Here is a 24372-nt window from a genome sequence, read left to right as displayed (position 1 = left end):
TTTGGCAGGTTTGAAGGTCCAGCGAAACAGCATTGTAAGCTTGGACTTGCAGCGCTGAAAGCTTACCTGCAGAAGCTTTGGCCTTCTTTTCCTAAGGTAAAAGGGTACTCTTTTCCTCTGTAACCTCCTTAATGTAGGTGTCAAGGGAGCCACTAGAAAGGTATTCCCCATGAAAGGGCATTCTCACAAGGCATGCAGACCAATACTTAAGCCTAAGTATCCTCTGCATATGTACTAAAAAGTAGGCTCATCCTAGATATTTGGCAAACCCTGTTCACTAACCTAGCAATACAGAAACACAAGGCCACAGACAAAATCTCCAGATGCTGCAGTACATATGGATCTGTTAAAATAGTTCCAGGGTCAAAGTTGCATTTTTGGAACAGACAGCTAAAGTCTGGCAAACTGACATGGTCAATAATTTGCATAGCTGGATAGCAGGGCCTTCTAAGGAGAACAAGGTTTTAAAGCGAAGTTCACCTTTCAGAAAATGTTACACCCATATTTAGGGTGGAACATGTAACATGTTCCAGTTCCTGCAGTCCACTCTCCACCTCACTGTGACAGCGGACAGGCGATCTTCTCACACAGGCTGCTGTAAGGTAAGCTAGATGAGAACTGAGTGGGTAAGATGTGAGAGACAGGCTTTTGCTGTTGAATAGATTGCCGCCATGTACCCATATAGCAATCTGCCACTAAAGTGTTACTAAACCCAGGACCCTGCATTCATGGTCTCCCACAGTACACAGAACACAAAAATGCAATTGTTTTAGTGAATATAAACTGATAAATACCTTTTCTCATCAGCAGTATGTAGTGTATCACTCTGATCCTCTGATGGGAGAGTGCGTGCAATCAGCACAGGGCCAAAGAAAAAAAAAAAAAAAACAGAACACAACTCTAGCAATACACACCAAACTGAGCATGTGCAGCCTGACTCCTAATGCTCTATTCTATCAAGAGATGGTTTGGAGTCAGTTAACAGTTAGCCGACCAGCCACCGCAGTTGTACTGCGGCAGCATGGCTCGGCTGTTCGAATTGCCGTTATGCTACGTCGGTAACATAAACGGCCACTAGGGGTCGCTTGCGTCCTGAGCCGTTGAGAGTGCCCGGTAGTCTCGATCAACGCCAGGCTCCCGTGATCGCTCGGGGCACAAGGAGAACCGGGAGCTGTGTGTGTAAACACACAGTTTCTGGTTCTCTGAGCAGTGAACTGACAGATTGTCTGTTCACACAGAGAATTTTTTTTATATATTTTTTGGGGATATTTATTATAGCAAAAAGTAAAATATAATGCGTAAAACTGCCACTATTTTTTTGTCTATACTGCAAAAAAATTAAAACCGCAGGAGTGATCAAATACCACCAAAAGAAAGCTCTATTTGTAGGAAAAAAAGGACATTAACTTTGGGAGCCACGTTGCACGACAGCGCAATTGTCAGTTAAAGCGACGCAGTGCCGAATAGCAAAAAGTAGTCTGGTCTTTGGCCAGCCAAATGGTCCGGCGCTTAAGCGGTTAAAGAAGATGAAGATCAGAGAAAACAGGATCACACGCCTGTATACACAATGCTGAGGATTAACCCCTTGGGTTCCACAGTGAGTATAACAAGAATGCTTTACTGCATATACAGACTGATTTTACTGTTGTGGGTTTAGTAACACTTTAACTCATGATGTTACACTATGTGCTTAGGTGAGATCTGAATGCAGGATTCAGTGTCTCAAGTACCATTACAGACCACCTTACATCTTCAACCTGGCAGGTCCGGCAGACCCTCCCACCCCATGCTAAGGAATTACTCGATCTGGAATGCTGGAAAAAACGGGAGCCTCGATGATGTAGCCGATAAAATTACTAGAAGTAAGGTAGTAAGGAAAAAAGTCCTTTTGCTTCTTTCAAAGATAAAAGACCTAAGGATAATAGGAAAAATTAGACTTGCTGAGAGTGGGAGGGGAAATTTTAGGGCTGCCCTTACAGTTTTGTTTACCATTGTCTAATCACCTAAAGGCAGCTGCATTATTCATGGTCTAAGACTCTGATCTGGTTTCTTCTAGTGTACGGTTAAGAAAAAAAAGTATTTAATGCTGGGTTTCAGAGAAATTCTTTTCGCTTTCTCTCCCAGTAACACAACCAAAATGAAAGGGATATCTTCCTAGTACACAACCACATGAAGAGGTTCCACTGGATCAACGTACAAACAAAATGTTGAACTAAAATCCACTGCAGTTTGCAAAACATGAATATAAAAAAAAAAAGTGCAGAAAATGTCATCTAGTTAACCCTCTAGCCATGAAGATATCAGTCCATATTTTTATCCTATAGAGGATAGTGCACACAAAAAATAAAGATTTGTACAGGCTCAGATTTAGGGCTATTAAATATCAACTATATTGGCAGCCATAGGGTTTTTTTTTTTTTGAGTGGGGCCACCAGATGAACAAGATGAATGCCAGGGTGACAGACACACTCAATAGGATATAGCTTTATATCTGTTTTTGTGCCAAATGCTCATGTCTGACTAAAGTAGGTTTTTAGTAGCAAAATATAATAAAACACGTATTAATATTTTATATATACAATAATCCGTGCTGTTTTTCCATTTCACCTCCTTTTAGATGCTGCTTTGAAAGAGTGTAACACCACCCACATTTACCTCAATTAAATAAAATATGAACTCGAGACCCTAGTGCAGGTTTTAAACATTTCTGATCCCACAAAAGCAACCTTTTGCAGATGCTTTTTGCATTTAAAAATATACAACACATTAAAACTGCTACACTGAGCAATTATATTAGGATCCAGGTGCAGCCATCATTATTACAGACTATTCTTTCAAACAATACTGGTATTTAAAATGTTACATGAGCAGCAGATTCTGGCACATACACCAACACATCCTACCCACCGGCTGCAACACGCTCTCTGTTCAGTCCCATCTTACATTTGTGTTTACAACAGATTTATTGCTGTACAACATTGGACAGGTCAAGGCAAGCAAGGCGTGATATGTGCTATGCCAAAGAAACAAACTTGAGTCATCTTAAGATCCTTCTAGCAAGCAGCACAGGTAAGAGAAATATGTTTTACACAGAGCAGAAAAAGCCTTTATTTGTTTGATCAAATGTCTGGGGCCTGGGCCAAAGCAACGACTTGAAGTTGATCCGATACACCCCTACCTATGGCTATGCTAGAAGTGGCTATCTTGGATTTGCAGAATGTCATTCGGGGATTTATAAAAGGATTCAATTACTTAGCCTTTTGTAGGATCTCATCTGTTAGACCCAGGAAGCTTTGCAAAAAGAAGACACCAGGTTTATTGTGCAACTGTTAAAGTGTATTTCCAGTTTTACAGTCAAATTTGAGAAAAGATGCCATGACAGACACCAACCATTTCTGAACAAGCTGAGTTAGTCTTAAGAGAAAGTCTAAAGACTGGCTTTGTTGCCACTTATTAAAATGGTTGTAAAGCCTTAAGCTTTTTTCACCTTAATGAATTGTATACATTAAGGTGAAAAACCTTTTGTGCTGCAGCTCCCCCCATACCCCCCCCTTTTCTTACCTGAGCCCGATCTAATCCAGTGATGTGCACAAGCACAGCGGCTCTAGCCATTGTCGCTCTCCTCATTGGACAGAATCAATCATAAGCTGTAACGTGAGAGCAGGGCCAAGTCCCGATGTCCTCATCAATAGACGCAGCAGCGGGACTCAGAAGCGAGCCCACACAGGTGCTTCAGTGGAAAGCGGCTTTCCACAGGGGCACCAGATGAAGAGAAGGAGCCAGGAGTGCTGGTGGGGGACCCCAGAGGATTGCGCAGAGCAGGTAATTATAGACATGTTTGTTATTTTTTTTTAAAAATCATAGATTTACAATCAATTTAAAACTGAACTGCAGGCATTTATTTATTTTTTGCACACTAACATTGATCCATCTTAGACCAATGTAGGCATGTATATTCCACATCTGAGGGAACCCTGTGGAAGTGGAGAATAACTGGAGTAGCTTTTGCGACCCCAGTGATTCTCACTCTCTTCCAGGTTTTGTATTATGCTGCTCACACAGACGCTGTTGAGAGAACACCTTGTCAACCTATCCGCCAGACAGATGAACGGGTCCCCCATCTGTTTGTTTTTTAGCAGACAGGATTGGATAGTATGATGGCGGGTGTAAACAGACATGTCCGTTTACATCCGCTGCTCTATAAAGGGCAATGGATGGCCCGATTGGGTCCTCCTAAAAAAAAAAAAAAAACTGACAGGCGGACCCGGTTGGTCCATCCATGCGATAGAGCCCTAACTCTATCCTTCTCTGGCACTGCTCTTTTGCACCTGGCTGCCATACTAGCTACATTTGTATAGTTCTGGAAGACCTCAAACACCCTCGTCTCTCTCTGCCCTCAACAATGGTGGTGCATGGGTAGGTGCAATTACAGGCAATGAGACTGCAGTGCACACAGAAAAAGTGTAAGATTCTTGGTTATTCTGGCTGAAATGAACTACTGTACATAAAACAAGGATTAAATGCTAAACTGAATGGACTCTGAGATTAAATGAAATCAGCCTTCCTTACACTCCAAACCCACATTAGAACACCAAACCCAAATGATTGAGCGTTCTCAGCTATACAGATGTTAGAACAAACTTGGCCCATTAAAACCTGACTGTTCTCCTTGCATTCCAATATCAAATTTTCTGGAAATATTGAAAGACTTTCAACACCATAAATAAAACCAGAAGCTGATGAATAGTATTGCTTCAGTTCCATTCTAAAAGCTTGGGAGAGTGGCACAGGGGTTAGCGTTCTACCGAGCGGAGTTCATTTTGGAACCAGATAGAAGCCAGCAGCACTTTCCTGTGAGCTGTCACTGTTTATTCTACTCGTCATGGTGTTTGTCTAAGAGAGATCTTGCCAAGGCTATGATCCCTTCAGCAGACTGCAGATTTCTTGGAGGTGCTGTATTACTCATCACAAGTCATCTGTTCTCTAGAACATCGCGCAGCACAAGACACAATTCTGTTTGGAGCGGGCTCTGACAATATTCATTAGCCAGCCACTTGCACAGGATACCAGAAACATTTAAACAGGGCATTTTTGAATAACATCAGCCTAAAGAATGTCTTAAAATCAGAATAAACAGATTTCTATAGGCAGTGTAAAGCCCTCTGCGAGTTTTTTTAGGTCTAGGTATAGTGCTTGTACAAGTTTTCAGCATATAAAAATTTATAAATACAGCTATGATCTCAATAAAGTAAGGTTTTTATTGATTTCATAAAAGTCCCGATCCATAAAAAATTTGCACGACAAGTTGTCATGTTTCTAAAGAACATAGATCCCATATGTAGACACTATTTACCTAATTCGATTGCAATAGATAACAAATTATAATAGAATTTCTGTGAATACTGGTGATAAATGAAAAGTTGACCCAGAATGTAAACAGTACAGCTATTTAACCACTTAAGCCCCGGACCAATTTGCAGCCAAAGGACCAGGCCCCTTTTTGTGATTCGGCACGGCGTCTCTGACAATTGCGCGGTCATGCAACGTGGCTCCCAAACAAAATTGGCGTCCTTTTTTTTCCCACAAATAGAGCTTTCTTTTGGTGGTATTTGATTACCTCTGTGGTTTTTATTTTTTGTGCTATAAACAAAAATAGAGCGACAATTTTGAAAAAAATACAATATTTTTTACTTTTTGCTATAATAAATATCCGCAAAAAATATATAAAAAAACTTTTTTAAAAAATCCCAATTAGCGATTATTGATTGGTTTGTGCAAAAGTTATAGCGTTTACAAAATAGGGGATAGTTTTATAGCATTTTTATTAATATTTTATTTTTTACTAGCAATGGACTGCGACATTATGGCGGACACATCGAACATTTTCGACACATTTTTGGGACCATTGTCATTTATACAGCAATCAGTGCTATTTAAATGCACCGATTCCTGTGTAAATGAAGGAGTTAACCACTAGGGGGCAGTGTAGGGGTTATGTGTGAAGTTATATGTTTTTTTATTGTAGGGGGAGTGGCCTGGCATGTGACGTCACTGATCGTCTTTCCCTATAACAGGGAACAGAAGATCGGTGGCAGCCACAGTAGGAAGCACGGGGAGAGGTTTGTTTACAGACGTCTCCTCGTTCTTCAGCTCTGTGACCCGATCGCAGGACATCAGTGGCGATCGGGTCCGCTGTTCCCGCGGCCACGGAACTCAGGACCGGGTCGGGAGCATGCCGCCTGTGGCGCGCTCCAGACTCACGGCTGGGCACTTAAAGAGTCACGTACAGGTACATGATTGTGCCCAGCCGTGCCATTCTGCCGATGTATATGTGCAAGAGGCGGTCCTTAAGCAGTTAAAGTGTAATTCCACAAAATAATTAGTGTACAACTTTAAGAAAAACCTTGTAAATGCGTTAACCGCAAAAGTCCATGTAATGCATCTTAAAGAGGTATTAAAGGAACAAAAAAAAGGATATGTTGCAGCTTACGAAGGGCTCGTTTAGACTGTAGATTAGTGCTGTCCTCTGGTAGATGCCTGTGCTTCCACCTTGGAGCTGCATGCAGATATCCCATAGATGTGGATGCACCGGCATGGACACAATCACTTGTCAAAGTTTGACAAGCTGCAGAAGCGGTTGCACAGACCCTAATGCAAAAGGACACTAATCTGCTGTCGGAATGAGCCCCAATCCATACATTTTGTGACTGAATTTGTTTATTTTTCAGGTTTTTTATGGTCAGTAACAAACTTTGTTTTAGGGTGTCTCCACTCTGGATGGAGGAGCAAAGGAAACATGGTCGTTTTTGGGAGAGGGTAGAACCCTAAGGCCGGGTTCACACCGCTGCGATGCGGGAATGCCACGAATCCGCGGCGTTTTCCCGCATCGCATTACTCCCGCCGGCAGTCCACACTGCCCTATGCGGACGGCTGGGAGTGTCAATGATATGTTAATGACACCCCCAGATCCGTCCGCATATCGCAGTGCGATCTGCCGACTCGCACAGGAATCGGATTGCATGGTGTGAACCCCCATGCGATCCGATTCTGTTGCGGACCAAAAAAAGGGTCCCGTGCGAGCTTGCTGCGGGAGCGATGCGAATTCAGCCATACTATCTGTATGGCTGTACTCGCATCGCTACGGAGATCGGATGTGATTTGCGGTGCGAATCACATCCGGATCTCCCCCCGCAGCAGTGTGAACCCAGCCTAAGGCTCGGTTCACATATGAGCGTTGCACAGCAGGGGTCCTGTGCATGCTGGTTCACCATTTCAGGTCCGATTTCAGCCCAAATTTTGGGCTGAATTCCGACCTGAAACGGACCAAAAAAAGCACAAGTTTTTCCTGCAAAATGCACCGGACCTGCTACAGAGATATGTGAACCGGTTCCATAGAGAGCCGGTCACATTCTCCTGCTATGCAAATTGGATGTGGGGAAACCCAAATCTAATTAGCATAGGTGTGAATCCAGCACCCGGTGGAAATCCAGCTTAAATTGAACTAGCCTTAAAACTGTTTCCCAACACTTATGCTAACTAAGCTGTGTAAGAAAGAGATATATATTTGATTTATTTACTTTTATTTTCAGGCCGTTTTGGTCCTGTCATGTGATCTGGCTCCCCTGAGTCAGTTAGCAGTGGCTGCAGGGAAGAAGAGGAAGTGCAGACAACAGATGGGTCATTAAAGCTAGATGATGTCACCACTCCAAGCTTTACTAGACAACACAGGGAGCTCATGTGACTGAGGGGGCCTGAGGATAGGTAAGCATATACAGTATCTCACAAAAGTGAGTACACCACTCACATTTTTGTAAATATTTTATTATATCTTTTCATGTAACATCACTAAAGAAATTACACTTTGGGGTTGATTTACTAAAGGCAAATCCACTTTGCACTACAACTGCACTTGGAATTGTACTTGGAAGTGCAGTCGCTGTAGATCTGAGGGGGACATAAAAGGGAAAACAAAAACAGCATTTTTGCTTGCATATGATTGGATGATAAAATCAGCAGTTTCCCCTCATTTCAGATCTTCTCCTCAGATCTACAGCGTCTACACTTCCAAGTGCACTTGTAGTGCAAAGTGGATTTGTCTTTAGTAAATCAACCCCATTGCTACAATGTGAAGTAGTGAGTGTACAGCTTGTATACCAGTGTAAATTTGCTGTCCCCTCAAAATAACAGCACAGCCATTAATGTCTAAACTGCTGGCAACAAAAGCGAGTACACCCCTAAGTAAAAATGTCCACCTTGGGCCCAATTAGACATTTTTCTTTCCCGATGTCATGTGACTCGTTAGTGTTACAAGATCTCAGTTGTGAATGGGGAGCAGGTGTGTTTAATTTGGTGTTATCGCTCTCACTCGCATAGTGGTCACTAGAAGTTCACTGGTCACTGGAACATGACACCTCATGGCAAATAACTCTGAGGATCTGAAAAAAATTGTTGCTCTACATAAAGATGGCCTAGGCTATAAGATTGCCAAGACCCTGAAACTGAGCTGCAGCACAGTGGCCCAGACCATAGAGTAGTTTAACAGGACAGGTTCCACTCATAACTGGCTTTGTCATGGTCGACCAAAGAAGTTGAGTGCACCAGCTCAGCGCCAGATCCAGAGGTTGTCTTTGGGAAATAAACGTATGAGTGATGCCAGCATTGCTGCAGAGGTTGAAGGGGAGGGGGAAAAGCCTGACAGTGCTCAGACCATATGAAGCACACTGCATCAAATTGATATGCATGGCTGTTGTCCCAGAAGGAAGCATCTTCTAAAGATGATGCACAAGAAAGCCCGCAAACAGCTTGTTGAAGACAATCAGACTAAGGACATAGATTACTGGAACCGTGTCCTGTGGTCTGATGAGACCAAGATAAACGTATTTGTTTCAGATGGCGTCAAGCGTGTGTGGCAGTACAAAGACAAGTGTGTCTTGTCTACAATCAAGCATGGCAGTGGGAGTGTCATGGTCTGGGGCTGCATGAGTGCTGCCGGGAATCATGAATGCAAACATGTACTGTGACATACTGAAACAGAGCATGATCCCCCTCCCTTCAGAGACTGGGCACCGTAAGGCAGTATTCCAACCGGATAAGGACCCCAAACACACCTCCAAAACGACCACTGCATTGCTAAAGAAGCTAAGGGTAAAGGTGATGGACTGGCCAAGCATGTTTCCAGACCTACACCCTATAGAGCAGGGGTAGGGAATGTTGGCTCTCCAGCTGTTTTGAAACTACAAGTCCCATGAGACATTGCAAGATCCTAACAATCACAGGCATGACTCCCAGAGGTTCCCTACCCCTGCTATAGAGCATCTGTGGGGCATCCTCAAACGGAAGGTGGAGGAGTGCAAGATCTCTAACATTCACCAGCTTTTTGATGTCATCATGGAGTGGAAGAGGACTCCAGTGGCAACCTGGGAAGCTCTGGTAAACTCCATGCCCAAGAGGTTTAAGACAGTGCTGGAAAATAATGGTAGCCACACAAAATATTGACACTTTGGGACAATTTTCACTTAGTCTTCACCCAGCGGTTTAGACATTAATGGCTGTGTGTTGAGTTATTTTGAGGGGACAGCAAATTTACACGGTTATACAAGCAGTACACTTACTACTTTATATTGTAGAAAAGTGTAATTTCTTCAGTGTTGTCACATGAAAAGATAGAATAAAATATTTACAAAAATATGAGGGATGTACTCACTTTTGTGAGATAATGTACATCTTTCTTATACAAGGGGACAGTTTTAAGACTAGTTAGGTGTAAGCTGGAATTCCACTTTAAAGCCACAAGTTTAACCACTTGCCGACTGCTGCATGCAGATATACGTCGGCACAATGGCAGCGGTGGGCAAATGAGTGTACCTGTACGTCCCCTTTAAAAGGTAGGGTTGACCGTGCCCGCGGGACCGGAGGACTCAATGTCCGCTGGTCTACCGGCGATCGTGTCACAGAGCCACATAACGAGGAAGTGCCTAAGTGAACAAGGCATTTCCCCGTTCTGCCTTGTGTCATGACAGATCACTGCTCCCTGTCATCGGGAGCAGTGATCGCTGTCATGTGACTGGAAGCCCACCCCCACCCCCCCCAGTTAGAATCAGCTCCTAGAACACACTTAACCTTCATGGCCCCCTTGTAGTTAATCCCTTCACTGCCAGTGTCATTTACACAGTAATCAGTGCATTTTTATAGCACTGATCGCTGTATAAATGACAGTGGTCCCAAAATAGTGTCAAAGGTGTCTGATGTGTCCACCATAATGTCGCAAATCGCTGCCATTACTACTAAAAGAAAAAAAAAATGAATAAAAATTCCCTAAAACTATCCCCTATTTTGTAGACGCTATAACTTTTGCACAAACCAATCAATATATGCTTATAGCGATTTGTTTACCCAATATATGTAGAAGAATACATATCGGCCTAAACTGAGGAACATTTTTTTTTTATATATTTTTGGGGGATATTATACCAAAAAGTTAAAAATTTTAATTTTTTTTCAAAATTGTCGCTCTTTTTTTTGTTTAGAGAGCAAAAACTAAACAGAAATGATCAAATACCACCAAAAGAAAGCTCTATTTGTGGGGGGAAAAAAAAGACGCCAATTTTGTTAGGGTGCAACGTCGCACGACTGCGCAATTGTCAGTTAAAGCGACTCCGTGCCGTATCGCAAAAAGTGCTCTGGTCAGGAAGGGGGCAAAATCTTCTAGGGTGGAACAGGTTAAATAGTCTTGAACCAAGGTAGTCTAAGCAAACTATTACCTTCACTATTAGACTTGCCCACCGTGTGCGCAGCCTAAGCTATATGTAGCCTCAGCTACGCACAGTATACAGCACTGTGTTCCAACAAAACGGAATGAATACAAAGTCAAAGATCATGACATCATTTCTCACTACGTTTTAGATTTGTAATGTGTGAGGAAGGATCAGAACCCATGTTGGGCCTTTACTGATATCTGATGTTCTATTAGAAAGATTTCACCAGATAGAAAATCACAAGCACACTGGAAACACAGTTTTTTTATTTGTGGTACAGTAGATTAAAGGCTAGATAGATATTTAGATAGATATATAGATATATAAATAAAATCAATCATTACTGTAAGTCAAAATAAAAGTCGACAAACATCTGATTGGCTGCAAATATTTTCAGAGTTCTTATAGATTCCAAACAGTGCCATCATCCCTTGCTAGGTGGTCACATTGGCACCACTTAACGTAGAATAAGAGTACTAACTGAAACTCACATCATATGCTTACTTTAGCATATTACTTACATTCTTTTCACTGTTAAAAGGCACTTTAAAGGCTTGCATGGATTTCCTGAATGTGAATCAGACAAGATACAAGTGCTATATTCATTTAACATTCAATAAATTACTTCCTGTTCCAAACAAGACTAAAGATACATTTAGTAAAAAACACTTCTTACACAAAGAAACCTTGATACTGACACGGCAAAGCTTTGTACTCTGGTATACTATATGTAGAAAACAAAGTACAGCCTAGATCTCTAAACACTCTTAATGTGGGAAAAAGACATTTCTTTTGAATGGATGGTACAAGCCTACAATCATATAGCATTACCTGAACAAAAGTCCTCCGACACAAAGATAAAAGATGCAAAACTTCATTTAGGATAATCATACAAGGCCTCATGTTTTCATAAGATTCAATTCACCAAACATGATTGATAATCAAAGCTTTAAAACAAAACATCAATTTCCGACTGGATGAAATGCAAGAAATTGCAGAGAACGTGGTGCATTCCAGTTGGTACAATGGCAACATTTAAAACCAGACTTCAGGAATTAAACAAAATTGACACTTGCAGTAGGGTTCCCTGCAGTTAAAGGGTCTACGAGGGAGCTGGAGGGGCTGCATTCGTTTCCTTGTTTCCCTGTCCTGGCTGGCTCCAGTGCTCTCCTTCTCTCCCTGCAGCACTCCATGCGGTGGGCAGTCTTTCAAAGTTATTACATACAATATAGAGTTATCAACTCTGCATAGTACATGGAAAAGGCATCAGTGTGACCGCAGCCGAAAACACCTTAGAGAGGAGGCTTTGGGGGATCGGTTGCAACTCCAGAGGGACCATGCTGGAAGACATGTAGTATTGCTTATTCTTGCCCCTCTTGCCCACATTGTAGAAATCAACCATTGTAGTTAAGAGCGGGGGGGCTCTAAACCAGGGATATGCAATTGGCGGACCTCCAGGTGTTGCAAAACTACAACTCCCATCATGCCTCTGCCTCTGAGTGTCATGCTTTTGGCTGTCAGAGTCTTGCTATGCCTCATGGGAGTTGTAGTTCTGCAGCAGCTGGAGGTCCGCTAATTGCATATCCCTGATCTAAACTGAGCTTGTAATGCTTTTGTGACCGAAATGTCAGAGTAAATGAATTCACAACAGACTGGAAAAGCATTCTCTAAGGAAGGCTATTCGAGACAGACACAGCTAACACATGTGATCATGTACCAACTGAATAACAGTTATGAGCAGGCAGTGAGATGACGTGTACATTGGCCAGAGTGGATAATCCAACAGTCAAAAAGGCCATTGGAGCAAAAAAAAAAAACAATACATACAAGTACAAACATTTGTGAAAACTTGTAAGGTCGGTTTACACTGTAAGAGCCAACTGTACCTAAAACAGTGTCTAAACTTCAGTGTTATACTGTATATTAGCAAACTAAATCACATGTTGACATCTTACACTTTCTAGTGGTTAAAGCGTTAGAGCCCATTCACACAGGGGCAACTCCTGATCCGACTTCAGGTCGCCCCAAGTCGCCTCAGGTCGGACAACATTTAAAAAGCAATGTAAGTGAATGAGAGCCGTCTTAATGCACACTACTGAAGTCGCTCCGACTTCAGAAAAGGTTCCTGTACTACTTCTATCCGACTTGTAGGCGACCGGTACCCATTGATTTCAATGGAGATCGCCTCCAAGTCGGATCTCCGTCTATACGGAGGCGACTTTGACAGAATTATTAGCTCTGAAGGGGGAACTCCACGGCAAATTTCTGAAAAAAATTTGGCGTGGGTTCCCCCTCCGAGAGCATACCAGGCCCTTAGGTCTGGTATGGATTCCAAGGGGAACCCCCTACGCCGAAAAAACGGCGTGGGGGTCCCCCCCAGATCCACACCAGACCCTTATCCGAGCACGCTACCCGGCCGGCCAGGAAAGGGGGTGGGGACGAGCGGGCGCCCCCCCCCCCTCCTGAGCCGTACCAGGCCGCATGCCCTCAACATGGGGGGGGGGTGCCTTGGGGGAGGGGTGGCGTGCGGCCCCCCCACCCCAAAGCACCTTGTCCCCATGTCGATGAGGACAAGGGCCTCTTCCCGACAACCCTGGCCGTTGGTTGTCGGGGTCTGCGGGCGGGGGGCTTATCGGAATCCGGGAGCCCCCTTTAATAAGGGGGCCCCCGGATACCGGCCCCCCACCCTATGTGAATGAGTATGGGGTACAATGTACCCCTACCCATTCACCTGTGGAAAAAAAGTACAAAAAAAAAAAACACAACACAGGGAAAAAATATTTTATTGCACAGCTCCGGGGGTCTTCCGTCTTCGGGGGTCTTCTCGCCGGACTCCTCCGCTATCTTCTTGTAGCTCTTTTACTAGCGGAGGAGTCCGGCTTTCTTCCTCCCCGCCGCCGGCCTCTTCTCCCGACTTCGGGGGTCTTGTCCCCCTCTTCGGTTCTTCTGCCGGGCCACCGCGCCTTCTTATAGCTCTTTTACAGGCGGTGGCCCGGTCTTCTGCTGCTGCCGCTGCCGCCGCCGCCGCCGCCCGTTCTTCTTCTTCTTCTTCTTCTTCTCCAGGAGATGTTGACACGACGCTCTCTCCGGCCACAATGCCAGGGACGCGCTCCGCTGCCACTTATATAGGGACAATGGGGCGGTGTCACATGGGTTGATGTCACATGGGTTGGTCACATGGGTTGATGTCACATGGTGACCCCGCCCCCTTACCATGTGACATCAACCCATGTGACCAACCCATGTGACATCAACCCATGTGACACCGCCCCATTGTCCCTATATAAGTGGCAGCGGAGCGCGTCCCTGGCATTGTGGCCGGAGAGAGCGTCGTGTCAACATCTCCTGGAGAAGAAGAAGAAGAAGAAGAAGAAGAAGAAGAAGAAGAAGAAGAAGAAGAACGGGCGGCGGCGGCGGCAGCGGCAGCAGCAGAAGACCGGGCCACCGCCTGTAAAAGAGCTATAAGAAGGCGCGGTGGCCCGGCAGAAGAACCGAAGAGGGGGACAAGACCCCCGAAGTCGGGAGAAGAGGCCGGCGGCGGGGAGGAAGAAAGCCGGACTCCTCCGCTAGTAAAAGAGCTACAAGAAGATAGCGGAGGAGTCCGGCGAGAAGACCCCCGAAGACGGAAGACCCCCGGAGCTGTGCAATAAAATATTTTTTCCCTGTGTTGTGTTTTTTTTTTTGTACTTTTTTTCCACAGGTGAATGGGTAGGGGTACATTGTACCCCATACTCATTCACATAGGGTGGGGGGCCGGTATCCGGGGGCCCCCTTATTAAAGGGGGCTCCCGGATTCCGATAAGCCCCCCGCCCGCAGACCCCGACAACCAACGGCCAGGGTTGTCGGGAAGAGGCCCTTGTCCTCATCGACATGGGGACAAGGTGCTTTGGGGTGGGGGGGCCGCACGCCCCCCCTCCCCCAAGGCACCCCCCCATGTTGAGGGCACGCGGCCTGGTACGGCTCAGGAGGGGGGGGGGCGCCCGCTCGTCCCCACCCCCTTTCCTGGCCGGCCGGGTAGCGTGCTCGGATAAGGGTCTGGTGTGGATCTGGGGGGGACCCCCACGCCGTTTTTTCGGCGTAGGGGGTTCCCCTTGGAATCCATACCAGACCTAAGGGCCTGGTATGCTCTCGGAGGGGGAACCCACGCCAAATTTTTTTCAGAAATTTGCCGTGGAGTTCCCCCTTGAGCTCATTCTCTGCTTGGCCTCGGCAAAAGTCGCCTGGCCTGGGGCGACTTGTAAGTCGTCCCAAGTCGGGCTTGAAGTCATCACAAGTCGTTTTGAAGTCGTCCCAAGTCGCGCTGTGATCTTAACTCAAGTCGTGTCCAAGTTGCCTGACTCAAGTCGCCTACAAGTCGTGTTGCCCCTGTGTGAATGGGCTCTTACTAAACCCACAACAGTAAAATTATTCTGTATATTCAGCATAGCATGCTTGTTCTACTCACTGTGGAATTTAAGGGGTTAATCCTCTGCATTGTGTAAAAAGGCTGTTTTATCCTGTATGCACAGATCCTTCCCTCCTGCACTGGGGGAAGGCCAGCTAACACAGGCAGAGTAGCCGACCTGCACATGCTCAGTTGTGTCTTTTATGCTGAAGAGAACAGTTTCTTGGACTCAGAGCTAGCCAGGTCACATGCTATTGACATCACACATGTGAAGAAACTGCAGTTTATTATGCAACTGTGTTATACAGATCATCCGAAAAGGTATATAGTGGCAATATTTTAATGTAAAAAGATTTATAAGCTGTGGGCACTGTGAGGAGGCAAATTAACTATTTTCATATTGCTGGGTTTAGTAACACTTTAATCCACAAAATCTTTATATACAATAATTCAATAAAAACAAGGAAAAGAAACCTTAAAGCGGGAGTCCACCGGGACTCCGCGTTTTTTTTTTAAAAGCCAGCAGCTACAAATACTGCAGCTGCTGACTTTTAAAATAGTGACACTTACCTGTCCAGCGCGCCCGCGATGTCGGCACCCGAAGCCGATCTCTAGATCGTCACTCGGGTGCTGCCGCCGCCATCTTGGGTATGGGAATCAGGAAATAGAGCCTTTACGGCTTCATTTCCCGGTTCCCTACTGCGCATGCGCGAGTCGCGCTGCGCAATAAGGACGGTCCCCGCTGCCTCTGGGATCTGTGTGTTTCCCAGCAGGCAGCGGGGCACTTGCGGAAGGGGGCGGGCACTTGCGGAAAGGGGCGTAATCTACGCCCCTTTCCGCAGAGAGCTATCCCGGAAGTGGGTGCAGTTACCTGGATTATCCAGGTAACTGCACCCCCCTCCCCCCTGAAAGGTGCCAATTGTGGCGAGGATTCCGATGAGCGGAAGGTCCATTTTAGGGTGGACCTCCGCTTTAAGAAATGCAAGTCACATCAAAAATGTCTTTAATGTAAACACGAGCATTTATCAATTCCTTCATGCAGCAAGTCAAAGCTAAACAGGAGCAGCAAGACAGATTATGCAAAAGATTGACTATTAACTTCATACCAGCTTCATTCATAACTTCCTGTATCGTGTCTCCCACAGTACACAGAACATGGAAATTATTTTAGTACCGTATTTTCCGGCGTATAAGACGACCTTTTACATGTAAAAAAATTGGCCAAAAAGCAGGGGTCGTCTTATACGCCGGGTCAGCCCCTCGGATGGCCGCTTGGTGTTCGGTAATACTGTATGTAGCTTCGGCTACATACAGTATATACCGCTGAGCCAATCCTGGTGAGTGATGTATTCAAATGAATACAAAGCCTGCTCGGATTGGAGCAACGACCTCTGCCAATCCGAGCAGGCTACTCTGTAGCCTGCTCGGATTGGCTTGGAGAGTCAGAGAGGCGCGGGCTGATGATGTTAAAGCCTCTGCCAATCCAAGCAGGCTTTGTATTCATTGCTCGCCGTGATTGGCTCCAGCAAATGCAGGAAGAAGGAAGAAATATGAAGCCTCGGAAGCCTCGAAAGCCGGGTCGTCTTATACGGTAAGTACAGTTTTAAAAGCGTTTTTGTCCTGTAAGATTAGGGGGTCGTCTTATACGCTGTGTCGCCTTATACACTGGCAAATACGGTAAATATAAACTGCTAAATACCTTTTCTCATCAGCAGTATATAGCAGTCCTGTGACTTCTATCAGTGTCCAGCAAAGCACAGGGTAAATCTTGTAGTAGTTTTCATTCTCCTCTGACTCTCATACAAGGCTGCATGACACCTGTTTTCTGTCTGGACAGTGCTAATTGGCCCTGCACTTATCACATGCACCGCCCCCCTCCCCCCCCAAAAAACAAAAAAAAACCTCTAACAATACACACCAAACTGGACACGTGCAGAGTGCCCTCAAGGCTGTGTACTATCTGGAGATGGACTGGGGACAGTAAAAGAAGGGGGAAGATCAGAGAAGACAGGATCAAACAGCCTTTTTACACAAAGCGGAGGATTAACCCCTTAGGTTTCACAGTGAGTATGACAAGCATACTTTACTGCATATACAGATTTTATGTTGTGGGTTTAGAATCACTAAGGCTCGGTTCACACAGCGGGCGGCACGACTTGCAGCGCCCCGACTTGCCGCGACCTGCACACGATCAGCGGCGACTTGCAAAACGACTTCTGTATAGAAGTCAATGCAAGTCGCCCGAAGTAGCCGCAAAAGTATTACAGGAACCTTTTTTCTAAGTCGGAGCGACTTGAGTCGCTTCTATTAGAACGGTTCCGTACTACAGAACGGAGCGCGACTTGTCAGGCGGCGAAGTCGTCTGGACAAGTCGCCCCTGTGTGAACCGAACCCAATTGTTAGCGTCTGCATGAAACTGAGATGGAATATATTAGCTGCCATTGCAGGTGGCCGTCTGCACACACTGATTACCTGTTGCATAAATATGAATGAGATGAGTTAAAGATGCCTTCATCTCCTGTTCTCCACCTGTAGAGAACGCCTCGGATGCGTTTCGACCTTTTCAGGGCTTAATCGCAGAGGCCTCTCCCCGTAACAGCAGAAGAGCCTGGGAACCACGGGTGGAGGGGGGCACTGCGCAGCCAGGTCTGTGAAAGTGATTGTCTGCACCACTTCCAAGCCAGGAGGTAGCTGAAGAAAACCCACACAAGCTAATGGCTACTACTGTAGCCATCAGCTTGTGATTAAAGGTTCACTTTTTGGACCCACTACCTACGTCCAAACCGCTGAACTAGTTAAGATGGGTATAAACGTTGAGTTTTTTTCATTTAAATAGCGGGTTGAACAAAAAAAACATTACAAATCCTGGAATCAACAGTGATTTTACTGTTGTGGGTCACGCTTTAACGTAGCACCACAGCAAAATAAAACTTGCTCTGAGCATTTCTTAAATTGTTCATTAGTTTGGAGTAAAAATCTGTCCCATCACCAGTGCTTAATCTTACGCATGTCTTTGCAAATCTGTTTCAGTTTGCTGCTCATGATTCCATATTGAGAAATTTAGGGTGGATATTGTTAAAGTGGTGTTCTGACCCAAAAAAATAAAATAAATAAAATTAAAAGCCAGCAGCTACACATACTGCAGCTGCTGGCTTTTAACAATAGGACACTTACCTGTCCTGGAGTCCAGTGATGTCAGCTGTTGTGTGCTGTCGCCGCCATTGCAGGTAAGGGTACCCTGGCAGTGTAGCCTTAACAGCTTCACACTGGGAACTCTACTGCGCGAGGCCTCGCTCCTCTCTCCTACTGGCCCAGTAACAGGGAGAGGAGGAGGGAGCCCCACGGTGATGTAATGGGCCGAGGCCTGGACTCAGGAAAGTGGGAACAGGATACCTGTCAAAGACCGGTATCTTGCCCCCCCCCAAAAAAAGTGGCAAATGCGGCACCAGGGGGGGAAGGAGACAAATGAGCGGAACTTCCACTTTTGGGTGGAACTCCGCTTTAAGGATTGTGGTAAGTTTCTCATGTACCATAATCTTCTACCTGGCAGCAAGAAAGATGAAGTCTAACAATTTCCTTTGGCAGTTCACAGACAGGCCTGTGTTACAAGGCTTCCCAAGGGTTATGGATTTAATTATAGTTCAAGATAAATCCAATCTGATTGTATATGTGAATGAAGAATGCACAAGCTTTAGGACAGTTCCACCATATATGTGTTAAAGTGCCACACTCCCCAGAACCCTGGAAGCAAAGGAAAAGCACCGGGAATAAATTTAGCAATGTAGTTGGGAATAATATATCAGCAAAAAAGCACCTTGTAAGAATTTTCTTAAGCAAAGATATTAGGTGAGGATTTCTCCATGGCAGCCCAAATAGTATTCCAGTCAGCTATATCTAGAAACTCTCCTAGGTCTCTCTCCCATTTCTCCATGGGTAGGAGATTCAACCAGCTCACCAAGGTGGTAAGGGCAGTATATAAGGTAGGAAAAAGGTCCATTTATGGGGATCCTTCAGACAGCATTTTTCCAACAAGGTCAGGTGTATTGGGCAACTACATCAGTACGGTTTGATGGCAATACTGGTGTAGTATCTAACCAGCACATATCAAAATGTTTCCATATGGACCAGTTTCCAAAACTATAAAGGTATGGGACAGATCTGATCTGATAAGATAAGATGTGATAAATGTACTTTAAAGCCATCCACAGACAGTTTAAATCTCAGCTGGTTTAGCAGGGACCTGCAGAGTTTCGAATCATGTACGGGCAGGCCGATTGTACCCTAGTTGAACGATCGATCACCTTAGGTACAACCCACCTGTTGGATTTTACATACAATTCTTTCTAGCGGCTATTATAGCCACTAGTAGTAACCACTGTGCTCTCCTGGCGGGGATGGCACCAGGAGAACACAATGGCTTTGTGGGAGTGATTCCCTCATCACCACAGTCAATGTTTATGGGGAAATCAAGTGATTTGCTTTCGTTTGCAGGAAAGGAAATCACTCTATCTGTGGCTGGCTTAGGCCTTGCAGAAGACACCAGCAGAAAACCAAAGTCCCATTTCCTTAAAGAATATAGGGCCTACTATTGAGGGTCATAATCTGTCCATATTCCAGATGCAAATACTCAGAAAATCCATTGCATATACTTTGCTAAATGAGAGGAAGCCTCCTATGCATTTAATTGTCTCTCTAAGTTGTTTAATTAATGCTTCCCAATATATGTGACCACTGTATAGGAACGTGCACAGGACTTTCCCTTTAAATGTAAAAGGCTCTCCCATGTAACACTAAACATTAGGTAGCGTAGAAGGTCTTGTATTTCTGAATCATTCTGTGTCTCACATGGATGCTACAAATAGCATGAAAGTAGGGGGGAGGAAAAAGCTGACAGTTTATGACAGCACATAGCAACCCACTCATAACACCACCACAATCCTACCCACCTTTCTTTGCAGTTTCCATTTCCTCTTCTGTCCAGCGTGAACTTTCATTCATCTCCATCGCAGCTGTGAAACAAACAACAAATAAAGCTTAATAAAAAGAAATGAAGTAAAAAAATAAATAAACTACAGTACACATACTGATAAAAACCTTACCAAGCAAATACCAGACAGGCGTGCTCTAAAGTTAGCTGGGACAGGCATCCACATTTATAGCCATGCTAGTGGCTGATTTGGAGCATGACTCAGAGCAAAACAGAGGGCAGACGTTTCAGGTCAAGTGGTAACAACACAATGAGATCCAGGGGCTTCAGCTGCGAGATGCTCTTGCCAGTGTACATTTTTAGAGAAATTCTGTTTCTCAGGCTGAAAACATTCACTACCATTCCACTTCAAATGGCCCATGAAAGAGAGAGCAATGGGCTGCGGGCACTTAAGTATACCGCACTGATTGGACCACGATAAAACATGAACAGTTCACATAAAGGACAAACACAGGACAAGAAAAGGGGAAAGTTGCGGAGACAATTAAAAATAGCTGAGCTCTTCATGCAGAGCGTCTGCTGCTGCAAGCCCCTGACAACTATTAGCCCCGGCCCTTTGGGGAGCGCGCAGGAACATCCTTTCCAGTTCACTGCCTCGGATTTCAGTTGGCACCTCTCTTGGGCACATCACAAGTAATTTTCTTTCAGAAGACTCCCCACAGCCACAAGATGGTAAGGGATAGCACACCAGCAACTTATGTCTGCCATACTGTGTGATAAAGAAGAAGCGCGACACCCACACAACGCAGACACAGAACAACACTGCAGCAAAGGTAGTAAAGTCTCTGCAACAGATGGCATTCTTATGTATTCATTAATTAGTAAGGAACTAAACTTTCCATTAAAAAATGCAGTAAATGCTTAGTGTGTAATACTAAGAGCAGGCAGACAAGTAAGGATCCTTCAGCAGCACACGTTAAATAATACGCTGTCAGTTTGTCGTCATACTAGAAATTGTAAGCGAATGTGAAAGTAACACCTGCCTTGTCCTTACAGAAAAAAAACAAAGGATTCAAATATCCTGTGCATAGGTTATCCCAAATAGCAAAAGCAAACCTTTAACCCTGACCATTGAGAAGCAGCTTTGTGTAAATAGTGTGCAGAAGGAAAGAGAATACAGCACATCGTATTTGATACCTTCAGTATCCTCTCTAGCAATAAGTCTCATGCAGCAAGTCTCCAGCAATGTCCAGATGCAAAGCAGCTAGTTGATGAGCATACAGGTCCCAGCATATCATGTGCACTTGGTTCTTTCCTTCATTTAAAGTGGTATTAAAGGTTCTTTTTTTTTTTTTTTTTTTTTAAACAAAATGTCATACTTACCTGTTCTGTGAAATGGTTTTGCACAGAGTAGCCCAGATCCTCCTCTTCTCAGGTCCCCCGCCAGCACCCCTCCCTCCTACCCCTTCACTGGTGCACCCAATAGCAAGCCGCTTACTATAGGGGCACTAATGCATGCTTGCTCCTGAGCCCTGCTCTACACATCCATAAGGCACATAGAGCTGTGGCTTGGCCTCGCCCCCATCTCTCCTCATTGGCTTACTGTATGTGTCTCAGCCAATGAGGAGAGAGAGACCTGAGAAAGCTGAGGCTCCTGTGCACATCGCTGAATTGAAAGGGGGCTCATGCAAGTATTGGGGGGGGCTGTGAGACGAGCAGCGCACAGAAAGTTTTTTTTACCTTGCATCAAGGTAAAAAACCTTTAGCCTTTACAACCACTTTAAATCACTTAAGTGCGCATTACTCATTCTATGAAAAAACCAAGGTGGCTCGCTTCTGTTCTTTTTTATTAATTCTTTTTTGTAACAGAAATGGCATTACTATTCCACAGAACAAGAGATAGTTCATGACCATGACAGAGCACACAATACAAAGTGAGATATTCACGTAAAGCATGTCCCTCAATGTTCTTCTGTACATCAACAAAATCCGCTTATATTACATTATATTAAACCTATGCTGTGATCTTCAGCGAGTAACTTTCTTTCACGCAAAACTCTAGGCCTTAAGAGGAGGGAAGGAGTAAGGGACAAAGGGTGACCCGGTCGCACTCCCTCCATGGCATATAGAATGAGCTTAAGATAATGACAAGGCTACAGCTAAGAGGCTAAGGGGGTCTTTTGTTTGTAAAAGGAATAGGGAGTCTAGACTATATTTCTCATTTTGCTCTCACAGAACCATACTAAAGTTCTCCACTTGTTGCATTTCAGTGAGCTCGGCAAGCCAATGAGATTTGGTTGGCAGGGTGGTACTTTTCCACACGGGAATACACGCCTTCGCAGCAGTTAAAATCCATTTTAAAAGTATTTTTTTTTTTTGATGGACAGAGAGATATCATGTAATAAGAAAGCTTGGATCGCTTTTCAGAGTGCAGCTAAGCAGTTGCTGTCAGGCATTCAAGAGGCAATCATTTTTTTGGCTGAGCAATTTTTATGGGATTATTGTGCAGCAATTGCCTCATGGTAGCAGCATGGCCCCACTAACTTCAATGGCTGAGTTTGCCAGTCGATTCTACCTGGGAACTTGGCATGCCGTGCTAAATTCTGTGGCACATAAAGCCACAGCTCAACCTGCCCCCAACCCACCGTTGTGGAAGAGGACTAACAGTTCAGATAGGCGAACAGAAATGTAATATATTGTAGCATACCAGCCCTTGGATGTGGTAGCTGCATTTGTTTTCTTTTTTGCAAGTACAGAAAAATACCTGATGATCTTGCCATAATTCCAGTGTGCTTCTACATTCCTGTGCACTGATCTGATATCTCAAACAGTGAGTCTGTACTGTCGCCTTAGGACAGAAATAGGTTACTGGCAGGTGAAAAAAGAAAAAAGTAAACCCAACACAGTCACCACATCTAAGGAATAATAAAAGTGTGGATGGACAAATCTCCTACTTCCACCACTGTATTTTGACAGCGGGACCTGCCGGCTGTGAAACAAATACCGCAACAGAAGCTGAATGTGACTGAATACAGCCACTGTGTGGCCAACACTTTTCTGGCTGGGAGGAGTACAATATGGCCACCCTTTGAGCAAATTTCAGCCGGTTATTCAGAAATCGGATAAAAAAAGTCATACAGTGTGTAGCCTGCTTTACCTTCTTCCCGATACCCGCACCTCTGTGGTTATCACCAGAACAAGTGTCCCCTCTGGGGGAATTCCCTTCACTCCCTGTATATGGTAACAACTCTAAATGTTGGATTGCCTCTAGCTTTCTATCAGCAGTCACCAGGACAAAAAGAAGGTATCTCCCAAACGGTACAGAGGTTTTTACCCTTCTCCAGTCTCAAATTAGAATAAAAATGTGGCTGGAGGTCAAGTCTAGGTGCATTATATGGAGGGCCGCCGTTTGGGAGATAGAGCCGGGCCACCTGTAACAGGCACAGACCAAATCCATTCAACAAGGCATATGGGCAGAGAGGGGACTCTTTAAATACCCTGATCATACAGTTGTGTATTATCTAAATATTATCTGTACAGTTACATGTATAAGCAACAATTGTCACAATGAGCATGGCACATGGCAAAATATATGAATGTCCACAAACAAGCGCTACACTACTGGGTTCCTCCACAATCTACTTCCAGATATGACTAACAGTTGCAGCATATATGCAGCAAAGGCTTTCTCCCTTTTCTTCACTGAAAAGGAATGACTATCAGTTATCGCTTCCATAGATATTTTCCTACCTGTTGGAATATTTCTTAGTGCAACAACTGCTTCCAGAGATCACAGGAGCAGTCACATCATTTTCTTTTTATTGAGCTGTGTATACTCATCTGCTTGGTCAAACGAGAATTTTGTCTGCACATTTCACAAATACAACGAGTGCCCACCAGTGGTCTAAGTATAACATTGCATCTGACTACACTATGCTAATGTTCAGAGAATGACACAAGAAAAGGGGAAATAATACTAAGGCTGGCCATCTCTGTCTGATCAGCCTAGGGGGGGGGGGGGGGGGGGGCAGAGGAGAGATTTGGGGTCTAATAGACCCTAAATCTCTCCATAAAGAGGACATGTCACAGAACAAGCTGTCACAGGGGATGTTCATCCCTTGTGATTGCAATAAAGTGTGATAATGTGAATGCTTATGTTACTCCCGCACGCATATCTTTCACATTATACAAAAAATTTGGGCTCACTTTAATGTTTTTGTTAATTCATGAAAGTGTTTTTTTCTTTAAAAAAAATTGTGTTTGAAAAACCCTTGCGCAAATACCATGCGACATAAAAAAAATTGCA

General features: G+C 44.6%; 1 protein-coding gene across 18 annotated transcripts in view; it reads right to left on the bottom strand.

Moving 5' to 3' along the window:
• The window catches only part of NCOR2 (nuclear receptor corepressor 2), a 640543-nt gene that overhangs the window by 173252 nt on the left and 442919 nt on the right, over window positions 1-24372 (bottom strand). For all 18 annotated transcript variants that reach the window (XM_077461835.1, XM_077461842.1, XM_077461827.1 and 15 more), the window contains exon 17: window positions 20086-20148. In XM_077461835.1, coding sequence (XP_077317961.1) covers window positions 20086-20148 — 63 coding nt within the window. The remainder of the gene's footprint in view (window positions 1-20085; window positions 20149-24372) is intronic.

Source organism: Lithobates pipiens, unplaced genomic scaffold, assembly GCF_037356315.1.
Source record: "Lithobates pipiens isolate NorthernLeopardFrog02 unplaced genomic scaffold, aLitPip1_a1.2 Scaffold_3, whole genome shotgun sequence".
NCBI classification, from domain to species: Eukaryota; Metazoa; Chordata; class Amphibia; order Anura; family Ranidae; genus Lithobates; species Lithobates pipiens.
The sequence above is the reverse complement of the archived record's forward strand: the minus strand, read 5'-3'. Positions and strand labels throughout refer to the sequence as shown.